At 49.1% G+C, this 19,016-nt stretch overlaps 1 protein-coding gene across 1 annotated transcript in view; it reads right to left on the reverse strand.

Moving 5' to 3' along the window:
• MN1 (MN1 proto-oncogene, transcriptional regulator) overlaps positions 9,223-19,016 on the reverse strand; it is a 36,623-nt gene continuing 26,829 nt past the window's right edge. Inside the window, exon 2 of the mRNA XM_021412473.1 lies at positions 9,223-14,174. Within this exon, the coding sequence (XP_021268148.1) occupies positions 13,990-14,174 (185 nt within the window). The 3' untranslated portion in view covers positions 9,223-13,989. The remainder of the gene's footprint in view (positions 14,175-19,016) is intronic.

The raw sequence follows: 19,016 nt of genomic DNA on the forward strand, positions 1-19,016 counted from the left end.
AAAGCACTGCAACCAGCCCCAGGAGAGACAGCAGCACTGCCCAGCCCCAGCACCAAGTGCCTGGATGCTTCACTGGCAGCAGAGACAAAGAAAGCCACTGGGAAAGAGAAGCCTCGTGGAAACTAGAGGACAGATGTGCTGTGGGAATAGGGAGGGAGGAGCAGCCAGGAACATGGCAGGGCATTGGATCTAGGTGATCTTTAAGGTCCCCTCCAACTTAAGCCATTCTATGATTTTATGATACATACGAAAAAGAGCACTCATTACATTACAATCTGCCTTTGCATTATGCTCTCTCAGAACCATGAAAAAGGACTTCAGGGGCTCACATCGGCTGTGTTAACCAAAAGATGCCCAATTCTTAAAGCTGTGGTCTTGCCTCGCTGAGCACCTTCTCATAAAACATTAAAAGAAATAATTAAGTGTTAAGGCATAGGGTCTGGAGCCAGGGCACCCAGCTCCCATGGTTCTGCAGAGGTGTATCAGTAGCATCTAAGATTTCAGTGGCTGTTGAGGAGGAGGTGAGCCAGGCTGACACGTTGCTGCTTCATTTAAGGAGATGGCAGTGGAGGTGGAGGGGCTGAGGACGCATTGTGCTGCTCGCTGTGCTTCCTATGATGCCTGCCTGACAGGCTGGCTCTGACACAAGATATCGGGTCTGGTTTGGAGTAACACAGACTCAATCCACCTCTTCATAGCTGCACTGTCCTGCTTTCCAAATGGGAGGTTCCTGGTTCATTTCAGAAGGCTGAGCAGAGCAGTTATTTTCAGTGCAGAGCAGAGATGCCTTCACAGGAATGAGTCATGGGCGATCACCTAGAAGGCTGCCACGTCTCTGCAGTTTGAAAGTCTGGAACAAGCCATCAGTGTACCACATATGAGAGCAAAATACTGTCACTTGAGTTAAAACCCTGCTCTCTCTACTCCTTCCTTTAGCACTGCAAGGTGGCACAGATGGCAGGCACAAAATATGCGGGAAAAGAGAGTCAGAGAATCATAGAACCCTTAAGGTTGGAAAAAACCTCAAAAATCACTAAGTCCAACCCCACCATGCCCACTCCACGTCCCTCAGGGCCACATCTCCACGTTCCTTGAACACCTCCAGGGACAGTGACCCCATCACCTCCCTGGGCAGCCTGCTCCACTGCCTGACTGCTCTTTGGGAGAAGAAATTGTTAATAACATCCAAGCAAGTCAAGGTTCAAAGCTCAGTTTCAAATGGTTTGTTTTGCCCCAGATCCATCCCATAAGCTTAGACCAGCAGAGATAACGCTGTGGCATTACGATTTGTTCTGCTCCTTCTAAGAGGTTGGTCTAAAACAGTTAAGTTTTAGCCCCAAAAATTGGCATCATAAGGGAACCAGGACAAGAGTTCCTGCTCTTGCTCCCCAGGAAGACATGGTAAAATGAAAATGCGATCCCACGCTTTTCCTTCTCCGAAATTAACAATGATATTCTAAGTACCACCCTCGTGATGCAAGAGCCAGGCAGTGAGATGGCAAATGATGGACAGGCAGCCTGCTCCCGCAGAGTGCAATGGCACGCAGTAACACTGTGCAGGCAAGGCATTTAGGTGAGTCACTGCAGACTCGCACATGCGATTTCCTTACATCAACGTGCAGCTTTCAGCCGCGTGCCTCCCACATTCTTCCCAGATAAGCCCTCTCTACACGCCTTGGCCCTCCTTATCAGCCCCAGCAGGTCCTACTGCAGGATGCGAGGCAGGCTGCCCGCCGACCCCCGGCCACACGTGGTGGGGGGCACTGAGGGGCATTTCCATCGCTCGCATTTCCATAGCTGGCAAAGAAAGGCGAGCTGCAGTGAAAGACTGGCTCAGCGAGGCTGAGAAGGAGCTCTGCTCCACCAGCCTTTCAGATACAGAGGTCGCAGGCTTGCAAGGGTCAGCAACCCCTCTTAATATTCACCAAAGCAGCAACAACAAAGGCAAGCTGGGGAAAGGGAAGCGTTCCTGCCGGGTCCCATCTTCACTCTGGATACCGCTCTACAATGCGGTGATTTCGAACCGCCCATAGGTTAAGCCACAGCTTTCATCCCAACAGCCACGCTCCTGCTGAGCGCTGCCTGCACACGCACATCAAGCAGGGATGCTCAGATGACATCTAACCTCGCCAGCGCGCGCGGCAGCACCTTTCTCAGCCAGGCTGGTAATTTAGATCACGGAAGAGAGTGTGCCAAACGCGTAACGTTTAATAAGACCAGAAGAAGGTCAGCAGCCCTGTCTGAGCGGCACTTTAAAAGCTTCCATCTGATATAAATGTTATCTCGGACATCAGCAGCACTTGGTAAATAAAAAGACAAGTTCCACTTTCCAAAGCAAATTACTTGAATGATGCTTGGCTTTGATGATGATTCCTAGGAGGCAACTCTCTATTATTTCCCCTTCATACACCTGGGCATTAACCAGAAAGCCAAGGTCACTTGCTGCTTTCTCATTCAAACAATCTGGATTGTGTCTCCCTGAAATCATTACCACGTTGTGACAGCAGCTGCAAAGCCCAGGGAAAGCACTTCCCTCTACAGCTGTAGGGCTGCCAGGAGCACTCCAGTGATCCCTGCAGTAGGGCGGGCGGCCAAGGCCCGCATGAGTGGGTGCTGGGACCATGCACAGAGCATAGGTGGGTCCTGGGACCATGCACAGAGCATGGGTGGGCTCTGCTCCTCAGCCAGGGCCCCTCAGAAGCAGTCTGGCCCCATGGAGCGACCATGCACCCCACATCTCCTTTGGGCTCTACAATGAGGCAGCACGCTTTGTTGCTTCCATGATGCCCAGAACTATTCAAGGCAACACCTGCACTGTGAAGCCTGGATGTTAACAAACCTACTGAGAACTGCCGCCCAAGAGTACTCCTTTCCCAAAACAAGTTGCTCTAGAACAGAAGAGGTGACATGTCACCTACCTGCTTTATTCCCTTGGGTTTTCATCATGCCGTGAGGGATGTGCCAGCTCAGGGCACTGTTGCCACAGGCTGCAGGACGCTGGGCTCTGGCCACCAGTGGGGTTGGGGCCCCTGTGCCTCCCACCACTGACGGGGATGGGCTGAGCAGGAGGGCTGCCGGCAGCCTGTGCTTTGTGCTGCGGCACACAGAGCCATGAGAGCACATGAGGAGTTAAGTTTTTTCTTACAAAATGTGTAAAGATGTGGTCTGCACACTTGGTGAGCTCCAGCATTTGTAGGCCAAAACATTTTGCTGCATATTTCTGAAATTATTTGTCAGAAAAGAACGTCAATGACATAGAAAATGAGTTGCAGATGTAACCTTTTCAAGCATCAATAATAACTTCAGACATTTGAAACTAGATCTTAACTCACAAGTGACTACATCACGCAGTTTCTGAAGCAAAGGCTTGCGGATCAGACGCAGAATTGTTGCAGATCCCAGCAACGCTGCCCTGCTCCAGCTCTCCCACTTAGCAAAGAACAATTAAATCCCTGCATTTGCCAAAGCTGCTTCCCTTCCTGGGACCTTTCTTCCTCAGGCTGCTGCTGGACACAGTGGGCATTCTCGAATCTAGCTGCCAAGCCCTACAGCATGCTGCAAGCAGGACACTGGAGTATCTCTGGGCCATGCAAGTGTTGCTTTGCTGCACACACACGGGACAAGAACTCCTCATTGGAACACACGGTTGTGCAGCTGGGAGTGGTGCTGCGGGCAGGGGCGGCCATCGGAGCACTTTGGGACCTGCAGCACTTCCTCAGCCCTGTGCTGCTCATGGTGTGGCCAATCCGCAGCCTGAAGGTGCTTTGTTGCCATCTCAAAGTCTTGCGGGACTGTGTGCAGCCGCGGCCACGGCCAGATACCCACAGTGCTATTACCACACCGATATTTCTGCCATAAATATCACCACTGCGTTCTCAGGGGCACATGCTTAAGGAATTTAACTGCTGTAACACAATGGGCTCAAGTTGCCAAAGAATGTTTGTGCATCAGTGTGAAATCAGAAATTCGGGGGGGGGGGGCTCTATCCGTCAAAAGGCAGCACCACGGGGCTGGCAGAGCCGGCAGTGGGAGCTGGCTTGCATTCGATACGCATCAGCCCACTGAACACAAACATCTTTCAAAGCACCGCGGGCGCAAGCCGGCCCCTCGTGGCCCCCAGCCTGGTCCTTACCCTGTAAATCATGGAGAAAGGGACATCGCTGAGCAGCTCGGATTGAGATGAGATGCCCGAGCTGTTGTGCTACCTGTGCCGCTCCCTGGTCACACCGTGCTCCTGAGCCCCCAGGCCTGGCACAGGGCAGCGACTTGCAGGGCCTGAGCCCATTGCTTCCCCCTGCCCGAAGGACATGAGCAGGATCTTAGACTTCTTCCTCTTCCAGCGACATGGAGCAATGGTAAAACATTACGTTGCACTGGAGCAGCAGTCACCTTTCAGCACAGCAGGCTGCCCTTCCTTGTGAGCACAGCGCTGATAAGGTGCATCGGGTGTGCAAGGCAAACACATTCTGGAGGCTGTTGGCACAACGCGGGGTCATTCCAGGCCGAGCACCAGGCCCACACCGGGGGCACTGCCACTGCTGGGCAGGGCCAAGAGGGACCTGGGCGCTCCTGCACTGCAATCATCTGGTTTAATTACAATTACGGTACGTGCCTCTCTATCCTTATCCTTGAACTGTGAACGTTCAAACAGTTTAAAGCAGACTGAAGGCAGCCCCTACTGCATTTGCTCGCAGTGCTGTTGGGAGAGAAGCTGTTGGCTTCGGAGTTGCGTGGCACATTGAGACTTGGGAGCACCGCCGAACTCAGACCCTTTTGAAGCAAGCGAAAATGGTCCAATAAACGACCCAGAGGACATTCCCCATGGCGGGGGGAGGCCTTTGGGAGACACCTCTCCCCGAAGCAAAGCATTTTTAAGCATTCCTTCCCCTCAGACACCAGAAGGATGAGCCGGGGTTCAAAGCCCGATGCGCACACGAGATGCCGCTGCCAGGTCCCCCCGGGTTCCCCACACCCGCAGCGCGCCCAGCCGTACTGGAGGGGCTCCTATTTACTGAGAATCATATGTTTTCTGCCCTGGTCCTCACTGTATTCAGAACAGTTACTTAGCTTCAATAAGCCCCTTGTTAAAGCCTTTTCCCTTCTGTAATCTCATCAAACTAACCAAAAGGAGTTTGTTCTGAAATAGAGTCCCATTTTGTAACCTGGCTTCCTATAGGAGATCTCCCCACGCACGCTCGGCCCCTCCGCCACAAAAGGGCTCTGCTTGTCCTGGTGGCTAACAAAACCCGCGGTCTGTTTGGGTTAGCCAGCAGGGGGTTAATGAAAAGCCCGGCCCTGGGGACTCCCACCTTATCTGCAATCATGAATTTATTGAAGAATGTGTTAATGTGCTGGATTTTATTCATCAGGGGTCAGGGCTTTTCAAATTCTTCCTCCCAGCTCCCCCTCTTTCCATCCCTCCCCAGCAAGCTCACAATGCTGTTTAAACAAAGGGCTCCCAACACAAAGAGCAAATTTACACAGTAAAGTTTTCTTGCGAGCCCAGAGCAGAGTCTGGAAGAATTCCAGCTTTATAAAGAGAAAAGGGGTGAGGGGAAGAAAGGGGGAAGGGAGAGAGGGGCATTTCACAGAGGATAAAAAGAAATCGAGAGAAGTTCCCACCTCCGAAGCTCAGCGCTGAAGGTTCTCTGCCAGTTAACCCCAATGCGCTACGAACTCTTCAGGGTTCCAGCGGGACACGGGCCCTCCTAACACCGTTTTCAGCATCCTTCAGGGAGGCTGAAATTAATGCACTAACACTGACATCCGAAATCCGGCCTATATCAACATGAAATACAGACTGCCACTTCAACAGCTTCATAGAATCACAGAATGGCTGAGGTTGGAGGGGACCTTAAAGCCCACCCAGCTCCAACCCTGCCGTGGGCTGGGTGCCCCCCACCAGCGCAGGCTGCCCAGGGCCCATCCATGGCCTGGGGCACCTCCAGGGATGCATGTCTGTGAGCCGGTAACATTCACTACTAAAAGCACACCATTGGCCAGAGCTCATGTGTTTCCCTGAGCTGGTTTCACAGGTGGTGACATCCACGAGCCACAGCTGCACACAACACAGCTCAGTGTGCCTGCGGTCCCACTCCCAGCAGAGATAGAGGCTGGGGTTGTTGGCTGGCGATTTGGGTTTTGGTGCTAAACTGCAACGTTGAGGCACCTCGGCACTTTCTCAGTTTTCACAGTGCTGGTCAGAGCTTTGGGAATTAGGGAACAGGGTGCAATCCTGCACCAGATCCCCAAAGATGACCGAAGTGCACATCCCCGCACCGCATCCGCTCCAGATCAGATATGTGCGTGCCCAAAGCTGCCAGCATTTACACACAAGAGCTCCTTCAGCTGACAGCTTTCAGTTCCTTATGGCCACGGCAGCCCCCTCCCACCCCCCAGCCCCGGCCCCGCAGCATGCAGGTGACAGAGGGGCGGGCAGATCACAGCACACTGGATCCAGCTGCGCTCCGGACGGATCCCTGACTGCAGAACATACAATGCATATTTATGGGGTCTCCTCCGTGACGAGAATCCCAAAGCCTCATGCAGAAAATAACTCAAAGGACGTAATTAAATCAGTTAAATGGCTTGGGAAAGGAGACACGCCACAGCCAGACTTCAGCTCTCAGCACAAGGAACAACAACTCGGGGAGCACGGACTACGAACACCCCCCAACCAAACAGTTGCCTTTCTGCACTGAACGAACTGCAGTCCCTGCCTAACACTGACACAGAGGAGGACCTCACCTCGGCACAGAGCACCTCGACAGCATCCGCAGAGGTCACGGCACAAGCTGCCAATGCGTATGGCTGGCACAGAGTGCAGGAATTGGATCAGCGACTGTGTGCCCATCCATTAGTGCACAGTGAGCAGCGAGCTGCTCCGGTCCCCAGCGCCAGGGACAGCCACCAACATGGACAAGGGGCTGCGTGAACCCAGTGGCTAACAGAACTCAAGAGAGGAGCACAACCATCTGAGCAGAGTGGAGTAACCGTCACAGAAACGTCTCTTCCAGAAGGGAAGGACTGGGGTGGAGCCAGGGGTAGGAACAGATGCTCCCTGTGACCTAAGCCATGCGTCCGGTCTCACGGGGACTCCAACCACACCAAAGGACACCAGGAAGGCCGGCTCCTCTCTCTGGTTCCTCTCTCAAGATTAAGAGAAGCCCAAACTTACAAACCACTAATAACCTCCCCCCCAAAAAAATGTCAATGAAACTTACAGGCGTTGGTTTTGAGCTGAAAAGTTGGGAAAATCATGCACACTACATGCATGGCAAGGAGCGAAAAGCTGTGAAATGGATTACACCTCTCTTTCACACGTTGCTCTGCCCCTCCAAGAATATGAAGTGCATGGGTTGAACGTGAAGTGAAGCTTTCTCCCCTAAGTGACTTGAAATGGGTGACTTCTGTTTTTCCGTTTGTGCTTTCAGCGTTGCAGAAGAACGCAGAGGGATCGCATGGAACACAGCCTGTTTGCATTCTGATGCATTACGTGTGAGTTAGCAGAGACCTAATTCAGCATAAAGCAGAGCTGCGAAGGCACGGGACCTGCACACAGGCTGTGGGAGACGCGTCAGCTCCTCGTTCCATCGCACAGCAAAACACACAGCAAAACACACAGCAAAACACACAGCTCCGTGCTGCAGCGCTGCACAGCTTTCTGCATCTCAGCTCACGCTGAACGCGACGTTAGAACGGAAAAACAACAACCACATGAAGCTGAACATCTCTTCTGTTTCCTCTGAACGTGGAAGATAAGCAAGGCTGTTCCTTCAGTTCAGAAACGTGTTCCGACATTGCCTGGCTGCTCAGGTTACTGCTTTCTCGTAAGACGTTTTTCCTGATGGAATCCTGAAGGATTCCTTGAAAAACTCGCAGGAATATAAAAGGATTAAGAGTCTGAAATCTGAATAACTGAGAGATGAAGGGATTTTTAGACTCTCAGTAAGAGCTCTTGCCTGTTTACTTTTTACTCACTGAATTTAGCTCAAAATCTTGCCCGAAGAAGTTCTGTTAAGGATTCAGCGCCCGGCTGACACAGAGAGGGAAGAAGTTTCAATACATGCAAAAACAGAGTCAGCAAAGCCTAGGAAACACTAGGACAACGGATGCCCCCTCCCTGGAGGTTCAAGGCCAGGCTGGATGGGGCTCAGAGCAACCTGCTCTAGTGGGAGGGGTCCCTGCCTACAGCAGGGGGTTGGAACTAGATGATCTTAAAGGTCCCTTCCAACCCAAAGCAGTCTATGACTCTTAAGAAAACCGCACCTTGCTGCAGTAACCTGGCTCTGGGTGAAGCCGTACCAGTGATGGAAGCCAGTCCTCCAAGAGAGGATCTCCCAGTCCCAACCATCACGAGGCCCAGGGTTTACCTACGTGTGAACAGCATCATTTCCATTCTTCGCCTCCTAGGGGAAAAAGGACTTGCTGCAAAAATTAAAAAAACATGGCATGACATATACAATAGCCACCATTAACATCATATTTATTGTTATTTAGTTGCTCAGTAAAACATATACAGATATGTACAATATGCATGAATACAGAAGACTGCACTTTACATATTTAAAAAAAAAAAGAATGAAAAATAACACTCAATTTCATGAGCTATTGTCACAGTCTTCCAACCAAGCATTTAAGAAATGAATTTAACAAGAATCCCAAAAAAAAAAAAAAAGAAAAGAAAAAAAGAAAAGAAGAGTACAGGATTGCCTAACACACAGCAGAGTCAAGTTTTCATATTTTACATGTGCAATAACATCTTTCAGAAGAGTTTGCTATGCAGTACGGATTACCAGTGTTTTGAATTTTTTTTTTTTTCTTTTCCGTGAACCAAATTCAGTACAAAGAAATCACATCCTTTTGCTTAAGGCTGTTTTAAAGCTGTAATATTCTTGGGTAGTGAATAGTGATAAAGTTATAACTGCCGGAAATCACAGCCTGCAGTTTCATCAGTCAGAATCTATGAGCGGATGGACTCAAACCAACAATTTTAATAGAGAATTTCTAAGACAAAATTAGACTATTTCCTCCATTAGCCTTAAGCAATAAAGGGGAAACAATTCTATAAAAATGGGTTATGCTCTTATACACCATCCATCGAACAGCTGTGAATCCAGTATTTGAGAAAACCTCACACTGCAGCTTCAAAATAATAATCAAAATGTACCAGTACTGGGTTGTTGGGTTTTTTTTGTCTGCTTTCCCCACCCGCCACCCCCCTCCTCCCTCCCTCCCAACAGCGGAGCCAACGCGCCATGCTTCAGCCTCCCATGACCTGTGGTCACACCACGTCTCCCTTCTTGAGGAAAGGTGCCCACATTTGGCCTTGCTGGTGGTGCCTGGAAGCTGTCGGATTGATTTCCTGCTTCGGAAGGGCCAACCAGCCTCAGAGTGACCACATGTGAAAGTAGAGTCTGAGAAAGGCCCTCAGAATGACCCGGATGACATGGCTTCGGCGTTCATCCCTTTCCACTCAAACCACACAATGAGAACCTGACCTTTTTGATGAAATTCCCCGGAACGAAACAAAAATGAGCCTAAACCCTCTCTCGCTGAGGCTCTAACAACTGAACTAGAATAGCAGAGAACTATTAACCCCATGAAAAAATGGTCTGGAGAAAATTCTTGGGAGTATTTGACAAATGAGGCCTATTCTGTTCCTTTTTTGGGGGCAAAAAGATATCACGCCTCACAATTTAAATGCAAAAGATGTATTTCTCAATTTGCAACTATGCTTTAAGTACAGATTTTCTTTTGACATACACCAAAAAGGATCAGCAAACAGGGCCAGGAGGAAGTGGAGCCTCCAAGGCCCAGAACCAGATGACGGGCAGCTGCCAACCTCCCACCTCAAGCAGCTCCTACAGCACGGGTCTGTGCGAGAACTGAAGATGACAGGCAAGGCAGGAAAGATTTCCCGGAATACAAAGGCTGCTCTGAAAGTAACGCCTCCTATTTATTCCCATGGAAACTACAACAGATACAAAGAGTACAATAACACTGTCTGATGGAGCAAATTCTCAACTTCAAAATGCTATTTTTCAACATGGGCACCACCATTTGCTGTATGCATTTGCTAGCGATGAACAAGCTGCATGCTACGCTCATCAACATCTCATCACCAGTGGAGGTGACCACCCGGCACAGCTGAAACTCACCACCCACCCCTCACTGTGCTCACATCCACTGCTGGGCCTCCATCAATGTTCAGCAAGCGTCTATGAATGTCAACTGGGGGCCATTTTTTCCTCATGGAGGAATTCCATCCCACACCTTTGCTTTATATGCACTTCCATGTCAGACGTCATTTGTCAGACTGCCCCTCTGCTGCCATCTGTCACACGGCAACAGAATTAACGGGATATTGGTGGGAAGGTTCAACTTCTCCTGCCCTACCACCAACATTCACTTCTGATAGCATGGGCCAACATTATAAAACTGGAGGCATTACTTTCAGAGCAGCCCTCTTAAATATGAGGCCATTATTTTAGCTATGCTGATATTTTATATATGTTAAAAGAAAAAAAAAAAAAGAGTGCATTCAGTGTCAAATTAATGGAGAAAATGAGAACAGTAAAATTACCACAGGCAAAACAAGCTTTGTGACAGAGCTCCAGCGTGTGCTGTCTGTACCAAACACACCAGGCTATGGGCAAGGAATTATCCTTGTCCTGTTGTACCGTTTCTGTTCTGATCTTTGGCAAGAAGCAAAACCATAGAAGCACACACCAGCACGGGCACTGCTGACAGCTGCCCCAGTAGAGCTGCCACCTTCTCCTTTTGCTCTGTCGGTAATGTCACTTGAATCTAGCAAGACTGGAAGTATAGAAGCCTAGGAAAAGGACTGCACGTAACCACAGTATTTAGCAAAACAATACGGACAGTGAGGCCCAGAGGAAGGCCGACCACTCTTCCTAACTCCTCGCTACCTACAAATCCTATCCTCTTGCAGCTCCCTGCACAGCCCCAGCACGCAGCGGGCGGGCTGATGGAACGGCCCCGGTGCAGGGACCCCATCCTCTCCTCATTGCTTGTGATTTAAAACACTCAGAATTCTGCTGTTTTTATGGGCTCGTTTCCAATTTATATTCCTACAAGCAAGTGGAAAAATAAGTCCCCAGGGAATGAGAACAACTCCAGGATAGAAGGAGAGCTGCAGAGAGCAAACCAGAAAGGAAGGATGCTGAAGACCAATGGAATCAATGCATTTCTGCTTACAGGAGGATTTCTCTTTAAAAGACATTTGAAGCGTTTGATCCAGCATTCACTGAAAGGGCTCTTCCTGGTAGCACAGGGTGTGCATCCCTGACCCGAGGAAGCCTGAAAAACCTGTTCTCCTGAATGCAGCAGGAAAAACTCAAAACAAAGAAGCAAGCCATCAGGCCTGAGCGATGGTACAGGAATGCCATCAGACCATGAACTCTTCCTAAATTTTCAGCTGTAAGTGCTGAAAGACAGTATCCTATGTCCAGGCATGTGCTTTGCTGGGTTCATTCCAAGACACACCTAGCTTGAACAAGTACAAGCCGAAATGAAAAGATGAGAACTGAGGCCCTAATCCACCGAAGCACTCACCCCACGCTTCACTGCATACAGCAGTCCCACTCAGATCAGCATATCCTTAAGTGCTTAGCTAGACTGCATTTAAAGTTAAACACATATTTTGGTGAACTGGGACTTAACAAATCACCGGCAAAGAAACATCTTCCAGAGTGGCCACTGATCACTGTTACTCTACCTGGAGATATTTTAGAGGGGACAGTGATATTTTATTGCAGGCCCAGGGCAAAGCTCCAAACTTTCAGTAGCATCCACCTGTAAAAGGTACAAAATATCACATCTTTTTGTTCCAAACCAAGTGGGTGTGAGGTGGCTCCAGTCAATTCCTTCAGGATAGGCAAAAATCCTCACCCTAGGGACAGCTCCAGCTTCAATGAAAAGTAATATTAAAAATCAAGGTCCCAAACCCTCCATTTTTTCCAAAGTCAAGTCACTGACCACAACCATAACGGGAAATCAATCCATGCATGGTTAATAAGAGCACATTCAAATAACAAGAGAGAAATCCTGCCTTCTAAAACACTGTGAATCATTCTGAAGCCGTATATGATCAAGAGTGAGAACTTCAGACAGTGCTGTGGCCATTAGCATTGTAGGCAGAATTCCCTCCCCACTGATGTCTACTGAGAACCAGACTTCAAAATAATTAAAGGCCCAGCACAATCATCTAAAAATACAAAGCAGTCTTCAAATTCCATCCCCTGAGAAGGGACACATTTTGTGAATTCATGAGAGAAGTAATAAATAACCCTAGAGAGGCCGACTCTTATTTCATAGCAAAAACGTAACTCCCTGGCGACGTTACCGAGCTTCGGGGAGCAGAGGAAGCCAGGCTGGCCTGAGCAAGGGTGGGACTGCTCACACTCCTTGTAAACAGAGGATATGCAAATAATAGACAGCCTTACGTAAAACCACAGCAGTGTCAGATCATCGTGTCATTTGTGCTTTTATCTGGTTTGCTTCCAGCTTTCTTCTCCAACGAGTATTATCTACCAAGACCAGGAAAGCGTGGTTTTCCTTTTATTGTGTTCATCTAATAACAGCGTTCTTCACATGCATGGCAAAAACGGAGCCCAGACTAAGTTTGGAAGGGTCTAACCTGGGGTCTCCCCGTGCTGGCAGATCAGGAAACGCTGACCTTGAGCACACAGCCCCTTGGTGCAGGCTGTCTCCCACCACCCACCTGCTGTGACCACAACGAAACAGCTGCCACGGGAGCTAGGGTGGCCCCCACGGACAAGAGCATCACACCTCTGATCAACAGCATCTTTCTTCAGCTACAACAGAGGGAAAATGGGAGCTGTGCTACAGTGCAGCCTCGCAGTGGCTTTGGAAACACCAGCTGGATGCTGGGCCCAGCCCCAACCTCGCAGAGGGCACTGCAGCTGAGCACGCTCGTGGGGTCGGGACGCTGCTCTGCAGGCTATGAGCAATGCAGAAGGGGCTCGGTGCCTTTGGGGGATTGTTATTTTCTCCAGCAGTTATAAAATAAAATGACAGCTCCCGGAACACCACCAGGAACGCATAAGGCTGCACACCACGCTGACGAGCACGCGCACCCCTTGCTCCTTAAAGTGAGAGGCAGAGGAAGAAAACGCTGCTGCAACCTGGGTGTTTGGTGGAGCAGATAATGACTATTCGTTATTAGGTAAACTTCCTGTTAGAGCTATTTAGGGAATCTTCTGTGTACCTTCCCAGGCCATGCCTGAACCAGCCCGGTCATGACAGAGCTTCGTATCTGTGTTTCACAAAGGCAAACAAACAAACCCCTGTCCTCGCCTCACAGAGAGATGGGGAGCAAACGAGGGAGGGAGGTGCAGGTTGAGCATTATTCATAACAAGCCTTAATTTTCTGAGGAAAGGATCGCTGCCTGAACGTTGGAGAGAGCATTCATCGTTTGGTTTGTATGTGACTGGCAAAAGCTGGGTGTCAATACATAACATAATGATGACAATTTCATTTAACCGGTGTTTATTCCTGAACTGCTGTTCTTCAGGATTAACCATCGTAATAAGCACTGAGCAAAGCAAAACAAAACAAAACAAGGGGAAAAAAAAAAAAAAAAAGCCATGAAGAAGAAAAGGAGGAGGAGGAGAAGTAGCATCTTTGTCTTATTATGACATACGTGACTTGGACATACGCTGAGATGAAAAAGGAAAAGGCTTCATCTATAAATGTATGCCAAGATTACAGAATAATGGGAAAAAGTGGTCTAGCAGGAAAATCTTAAGCAAAAGTGTGCTAACTGCAGAAGGGTTAACACTGGTAACATACTGTGGCAGAAGATTAAAAAAAAGTTGAGGTTTACTTTAAATTAACCCTTTCCAGTCCATATGCCACTAAGCAGGTACCAACCTAGAAAAATAGTCCACCTAGCAGTAGCGGCCCTTTGAAATTAAAAAGAGAAAAAAAATAATTTCTTTTGTTCAAGTCAGGGCGGCCACAAAAGTCCCAAATCTGTTGGAGATGTCCGAGTGCAGGGACCTCCATGTCGGCACCGCAGTCCGGCCCTTCGCCTCGCCCACGTCGTCCGTGCAGTGCACCGAGAGGCACTGCAAGTGGCTGCCAGTCTGCGCCGCGGCCGACGTCTTGCTCGGGGGAAGGTCGTGGGCTAGAAAGGGTTCACAGAGAGAGCGTTATGAGAACCGCGCAGTGCGACGCGCCAGCGCTCACGGCACACAGCCACGGCGTCCCCAGGCAAGCGGGGCGGCCGCGCTCCCCGCTCCCTGCCCCTCCCCGCGCCGCGTCCCCCCTGGATTCCTTGCCCGACGTCTCTGCTTGGCATGCACCAGTTAAAGCGAGCGTTCAGTGTGCCCGAACGCTCTGGATTTGCAGAGCTAGCTATGCAAGTTCTATTGCACAGCCCGGAGCCCCCAGTCCCCGTGTGCCACCTGCCCCAAGTCGTTCATCTCCATCTCCTACAGAACAGGATTCCCTGCTCACCTCTTTTAGCGGAATACCATGACAGCACCCTCTTCCTCGCTGAAATCTATCTACTCTTTATTTCTCCTCCACTGCTCTCAGTCAAATCGTAACACACAATACAAACCAAAAAACCCCAAACTTCAGGTCCTTCCCACGGCCCTCTGAGCGGGACATGCCACGACTGCAGCTGGCGGCTGGGTGGCACAGCGCAGCCTGCTCCCTCCTTCCAGGACACACCAGCGTGATGGCAAAAGAAAATGCTCTTGATAACAGTCTTGATAACAGTCCCAGGAGCACCTCGGCTGCTCTTGGGATGTCTGAGCCATGCCAGCAGGCCATGCGAGGAGGGCTTCTGTGGGACCAAATGCTGCCAGTAAACAGAGCAACAGCCCGAGTCGGGGCCAGAGACAGCGTCCTGACAGGCAGACTGCATTTTCTCTATTTCACCACTGCATTCATGTTCACCCAGGGGATGAAGAGTTACGACCAGCACAAACAGGCCCCACAGCTCTGCTCTGATAGACCCAGAGAATCCTGCTGGGGTGAAGATGATGCTGGAATACAGCACATACACCAATAAACGTCTGTGAACATTTAACCTCATTACCCAGGGAAGACTTTTCTTCGTATCACCCTTCCAGAGCTCCCCAGACCTAAGCAGTGTGGCTTTACTGCACATGTAGGGTGAGCCATAGCTGTTCCACTTCACATGTCGCCACACCAGATACAGGACAGGAATCCCATAGCTCTGGTACTCCATCATACCGATATCACATTCACCTTTAAGAGATAATCTTAAACTAGTCTGGAAGTCCTTGATTTCAACTGGAAATTACTTTAAGTACTCAATTATAGGATGTCAGAAATGTTCTTATTCAGAAGGGTATCATAGCACCCTACAGAGGAACGAGCTGCAAAGCTGTGTTACACACCTCAGCTCAGCACAGCGGCATTCGAGGTTCACATTTCTGCAGAATATTCTCAGTGACTGCTGTAACAAAAACCAGCTCAAAGGCGTTTTCTAAGCTCCATGTCCTGGAGTTGGCTTTGGACTTTTTTGTCAGTTGTGATAAATGCACGGTACCAACCAGCAGCACAGGACCACGAGCAGCTCCCCACGTCACAACCAAGCGCACGATTCCAAAGACGGCCTCAGCGCATCCTTTGCTCAGACGCCGACTTCTGCTCTTCTTTCCTTCTCCCTCCTCACACCCCAAGCCTCCCCCTCCCCGCACCTCCTGCTGCTGCCTCTCTGGCAGAACAACAACATCCCCACCTCCCCGGGGCAGCGCTCCAGCCGCGGCCCTTCACACACCGCTGACACACGGCTGCGGAGCTGGTGCGCTCGCGTCCTGCGGGCACTGCGGCCCTGCGCAGGGTGAGGACTCCCTGGTACGTTGTTAACGGCTGCGTTAGCAGAGATGAGCGAATCCCAGGCTGTGATTGGGATGCCACTTCAGGGAGAACACCAAGGAAAAAAAAACAAACCAAACCAAAACAAAACACAAAACAACTCCTAAATAAATACTGATGGGAATTGAGAAAGGGAAACGTTCTTCTCATTTGTAGCTGTTCAGAACGCTTGCAATGCACAGTACCCGGTATTTTTTTATTCTTAGGTCTCTCTGAACGTACAGGACATGCTGGTCTCGGTACAGGAAAAGCCAGCGCCTTGAGATTAGTCTTTGTGACAGCAGCTTTCTTCCTCTGCTGCAGAAAAAAGAGGAAAGAGTGCTACTTGCAAACTGCTGTCACAGGAGGCCCAAGGATATCGGCGGTGGTTTAGCAACGAGCGTTTACTGTAGGATTCAAGAGAACAGCCCTTCAGCTGGGAGCACAGGGACACCGACTGCAATGGCAGAGAAAGCGCATCCCCAGAGCAGGCACCATGCCTTACCCAGACACCAGCAGCACCCAGAGAGCACCAGCTCCGCAGCCAATAACCAAGTGAGGCAGTTCTTACACTAAAAGCACCCAAGGAGTAAGAGAGATGCTTATTTACTTGTAAATCAGTCAATTATATTGCCAATGTCCCCACATGGCACCTAGCTCAGCATCACTGTGTAAGGGCTCACGTTGTCTTGGTCTGTTGTTAAGAGTGTGGAAAACGACGCACTCAAATCCAAAATAAAAAGGAAGACAATGAGGGCTTGCAGGAAGGCTCAAAGCCAACCTGGTGTAAAACATTCCCACCAGATTATTTTTTTCCACCACTTCTGTCTTGGCAAAGCTATGACGCTTTTCTGAAGAAACCCTCTGCATTAAAAAATGAAAGCTGCTCTGATCCACCTGATGAGAATCATGTTCTTAAGCACCAGAACTGCCTGATGCTTGCCCAAAACAGTGCATTCTCCCAGCAGATCTGTTTCTCCAGCCTTCCTCGCTGCTTCTATGCCTCATTCAAACCAGCAATGTCACAGCACCCGCTTTATGCAGTGCACAAGCTCCTGAGGGGTGTTAGCTGAGACCGATGGGATTTAGGGGGTTAAAATTAGTCGGATAAAGCAAGATGGTGTCATCACTTCATTGCCTCGCAGTTGCCAAGTTTCAGATAAATCACTGTCAGTCATGAAGTACACCTAATTGAATGCAAGGAATTTTTAAACAAATTACGTTCAAACATAATTTGCACAACTGCCTCTATTAGCAACTACCACTAGAAAGCTGAAAGCTTTATTATTAAAAGCAATATCCTTATAGTGAGAGCTACCCTTATAGTGAGAGCTACCCTTACATGCCAAAGCCCTAGAGATGGTATGGGTGGAGACTTCCTCTCCAGGCTGAAGGATGTGATATGACAAAAGCCAGGACAGATGCTGCTACAACTGCCCAGAGGCGCTCAGGGCCAGGCTGGATGGGGCCCTGGGCAGCCTGAGCTAGTGGGGGGCACCCAGCCCATGGCGGGGGGTTGGAACTGGGTGATGTCTATGGTCCCCTCCTTAAGGCACTCTGTGATTCCATGATCGCAGGACAGTGTGTGCCACTTGAAAATGGTTAATTTTGCTGACAAATGTCGAAGTAGAGATGAAATCTATAACAGTGTACACCACGTTCACATGGAAGGGATAAATAAAACCCAAAGCAGTAAAGTGCCCAAAGACTGAAAGGATTCTGGAAACAGCTCAGCCATCGCTGTATCCACCCAGCAAAAAGCTCTGATAAGGACGAGTCCTGGTAGTAGCAGCCTCCACGATTCCTTTATGCAATGGTGGCTGTTAAATCCACCATCATAAATTACCTCCTTGTTCCATTTCTTATTTATTTCAACTCCTCTGTCTACAGTCCTTCTCTTCTAGAGCATTTTCCTACATGTTCTTGTTGTTGGCGGCTCCGTCAGTCCAAAGGGGAGCAAAACTCGCCTAGCTGCACCCACTCCCCACCTTGGGTGACACTCCTTGTCACCCAGAGCAATGGACAGAAGTTACAGTAGTCCTACAGCCAGTCACTGCAAGTATCGAGCTTAAACTTCCAGCACTGGAAACAATTGCTTCCTTTTATCTTGACTGTAATATTTCATCCTCCTCATTATCCTGTGCATAGCAACAACCCATGGTCTGTACTTCAGAGGGAGATAAAAAGGAGAAAAAACCCCACAGCTATGCATCCCAGCCCACTGTGCAAAACTGCTCACAGCAGAGAAAATTCCTGCAATAATCACTGAATGCCCCGAAAGTTAACACGAGCTTTGATTAATAGTATTAGCTCAGCTTGCGCACAGGCATTTCCGAGAGCCAGCTACAACATCTGGAAGAGCTGGGTGACTATGGCAAAAAAAAATATTTGCAAACATTCATTTGAAGATTGAAGTTAATTAATCTGGTCATTTTCACACCCCATACAGGACTGCTTTCTGCCGGTATCGCAGCAAATTGGTTTACTGCAGTTCAAACTGTAGGCTCGAGGTAAATATTTCAAAGTATTCTCTGAATAGTTTTGCGAGATTCATCTGTTACAGCCCCCAAAATCAAGTATAAGAATTGTGTCAACCAGTTATGACAAAAATACCACGCTTCTCTGCTTTACAGGGGCATATGCATGCACACAATTTCACATTCCTAAGTGACTTTAAAAGTTTTGACTTCTAATATTAAGCTCACTTTTGGGCAGAAGCTATACATTAAGCTTTCAAACAGGCTTTGCCCACACAAACACATTTCAATCTCCAAGTCCTAAAACAAACAAACAGAAACACAGCACAGTAAAAAGACTCTCACCCAGCCTTCCCCCATGCCCCTCTCCCCTCTCGCTCTGACCTTATACATTTAGGAAGCTGCTCTTTCGTTCTGCTCTATTTTGCAAAGGCATGCATGCATTCAGCAAATAAAAGGTTGCTGTTTGTTTGTTTACCAAGTATTAATGAAGGAACGGTCAGGGACACATGGCGGAGCCCTACAAGGAGCCTTGCTGCTGTCACACGCACCTCTAGTCCACAGTGAAGGTGCAGGGAGAGAGACAAGCAGCTCTTAACCAAAAAACTCAGTGCAAACACTGCAGAAAGGTTTTTCATATCAGCACAGGAATAACACAT

The sequence above is a fragment of the Numida meleagris genome, chromosome 14 (genome assembly GCF_002078875.1).
Source record: "Numida meleagris isolate 19003 breed g44 Domestic line chromosome 14, NumMel1.0, whole genome shotgun sequence".
Lineage (NCBI taxonomy): Eukaryota > Metazoa > Chordata > Aves > Galliformes > Numididae > Numida > Numida meleagris.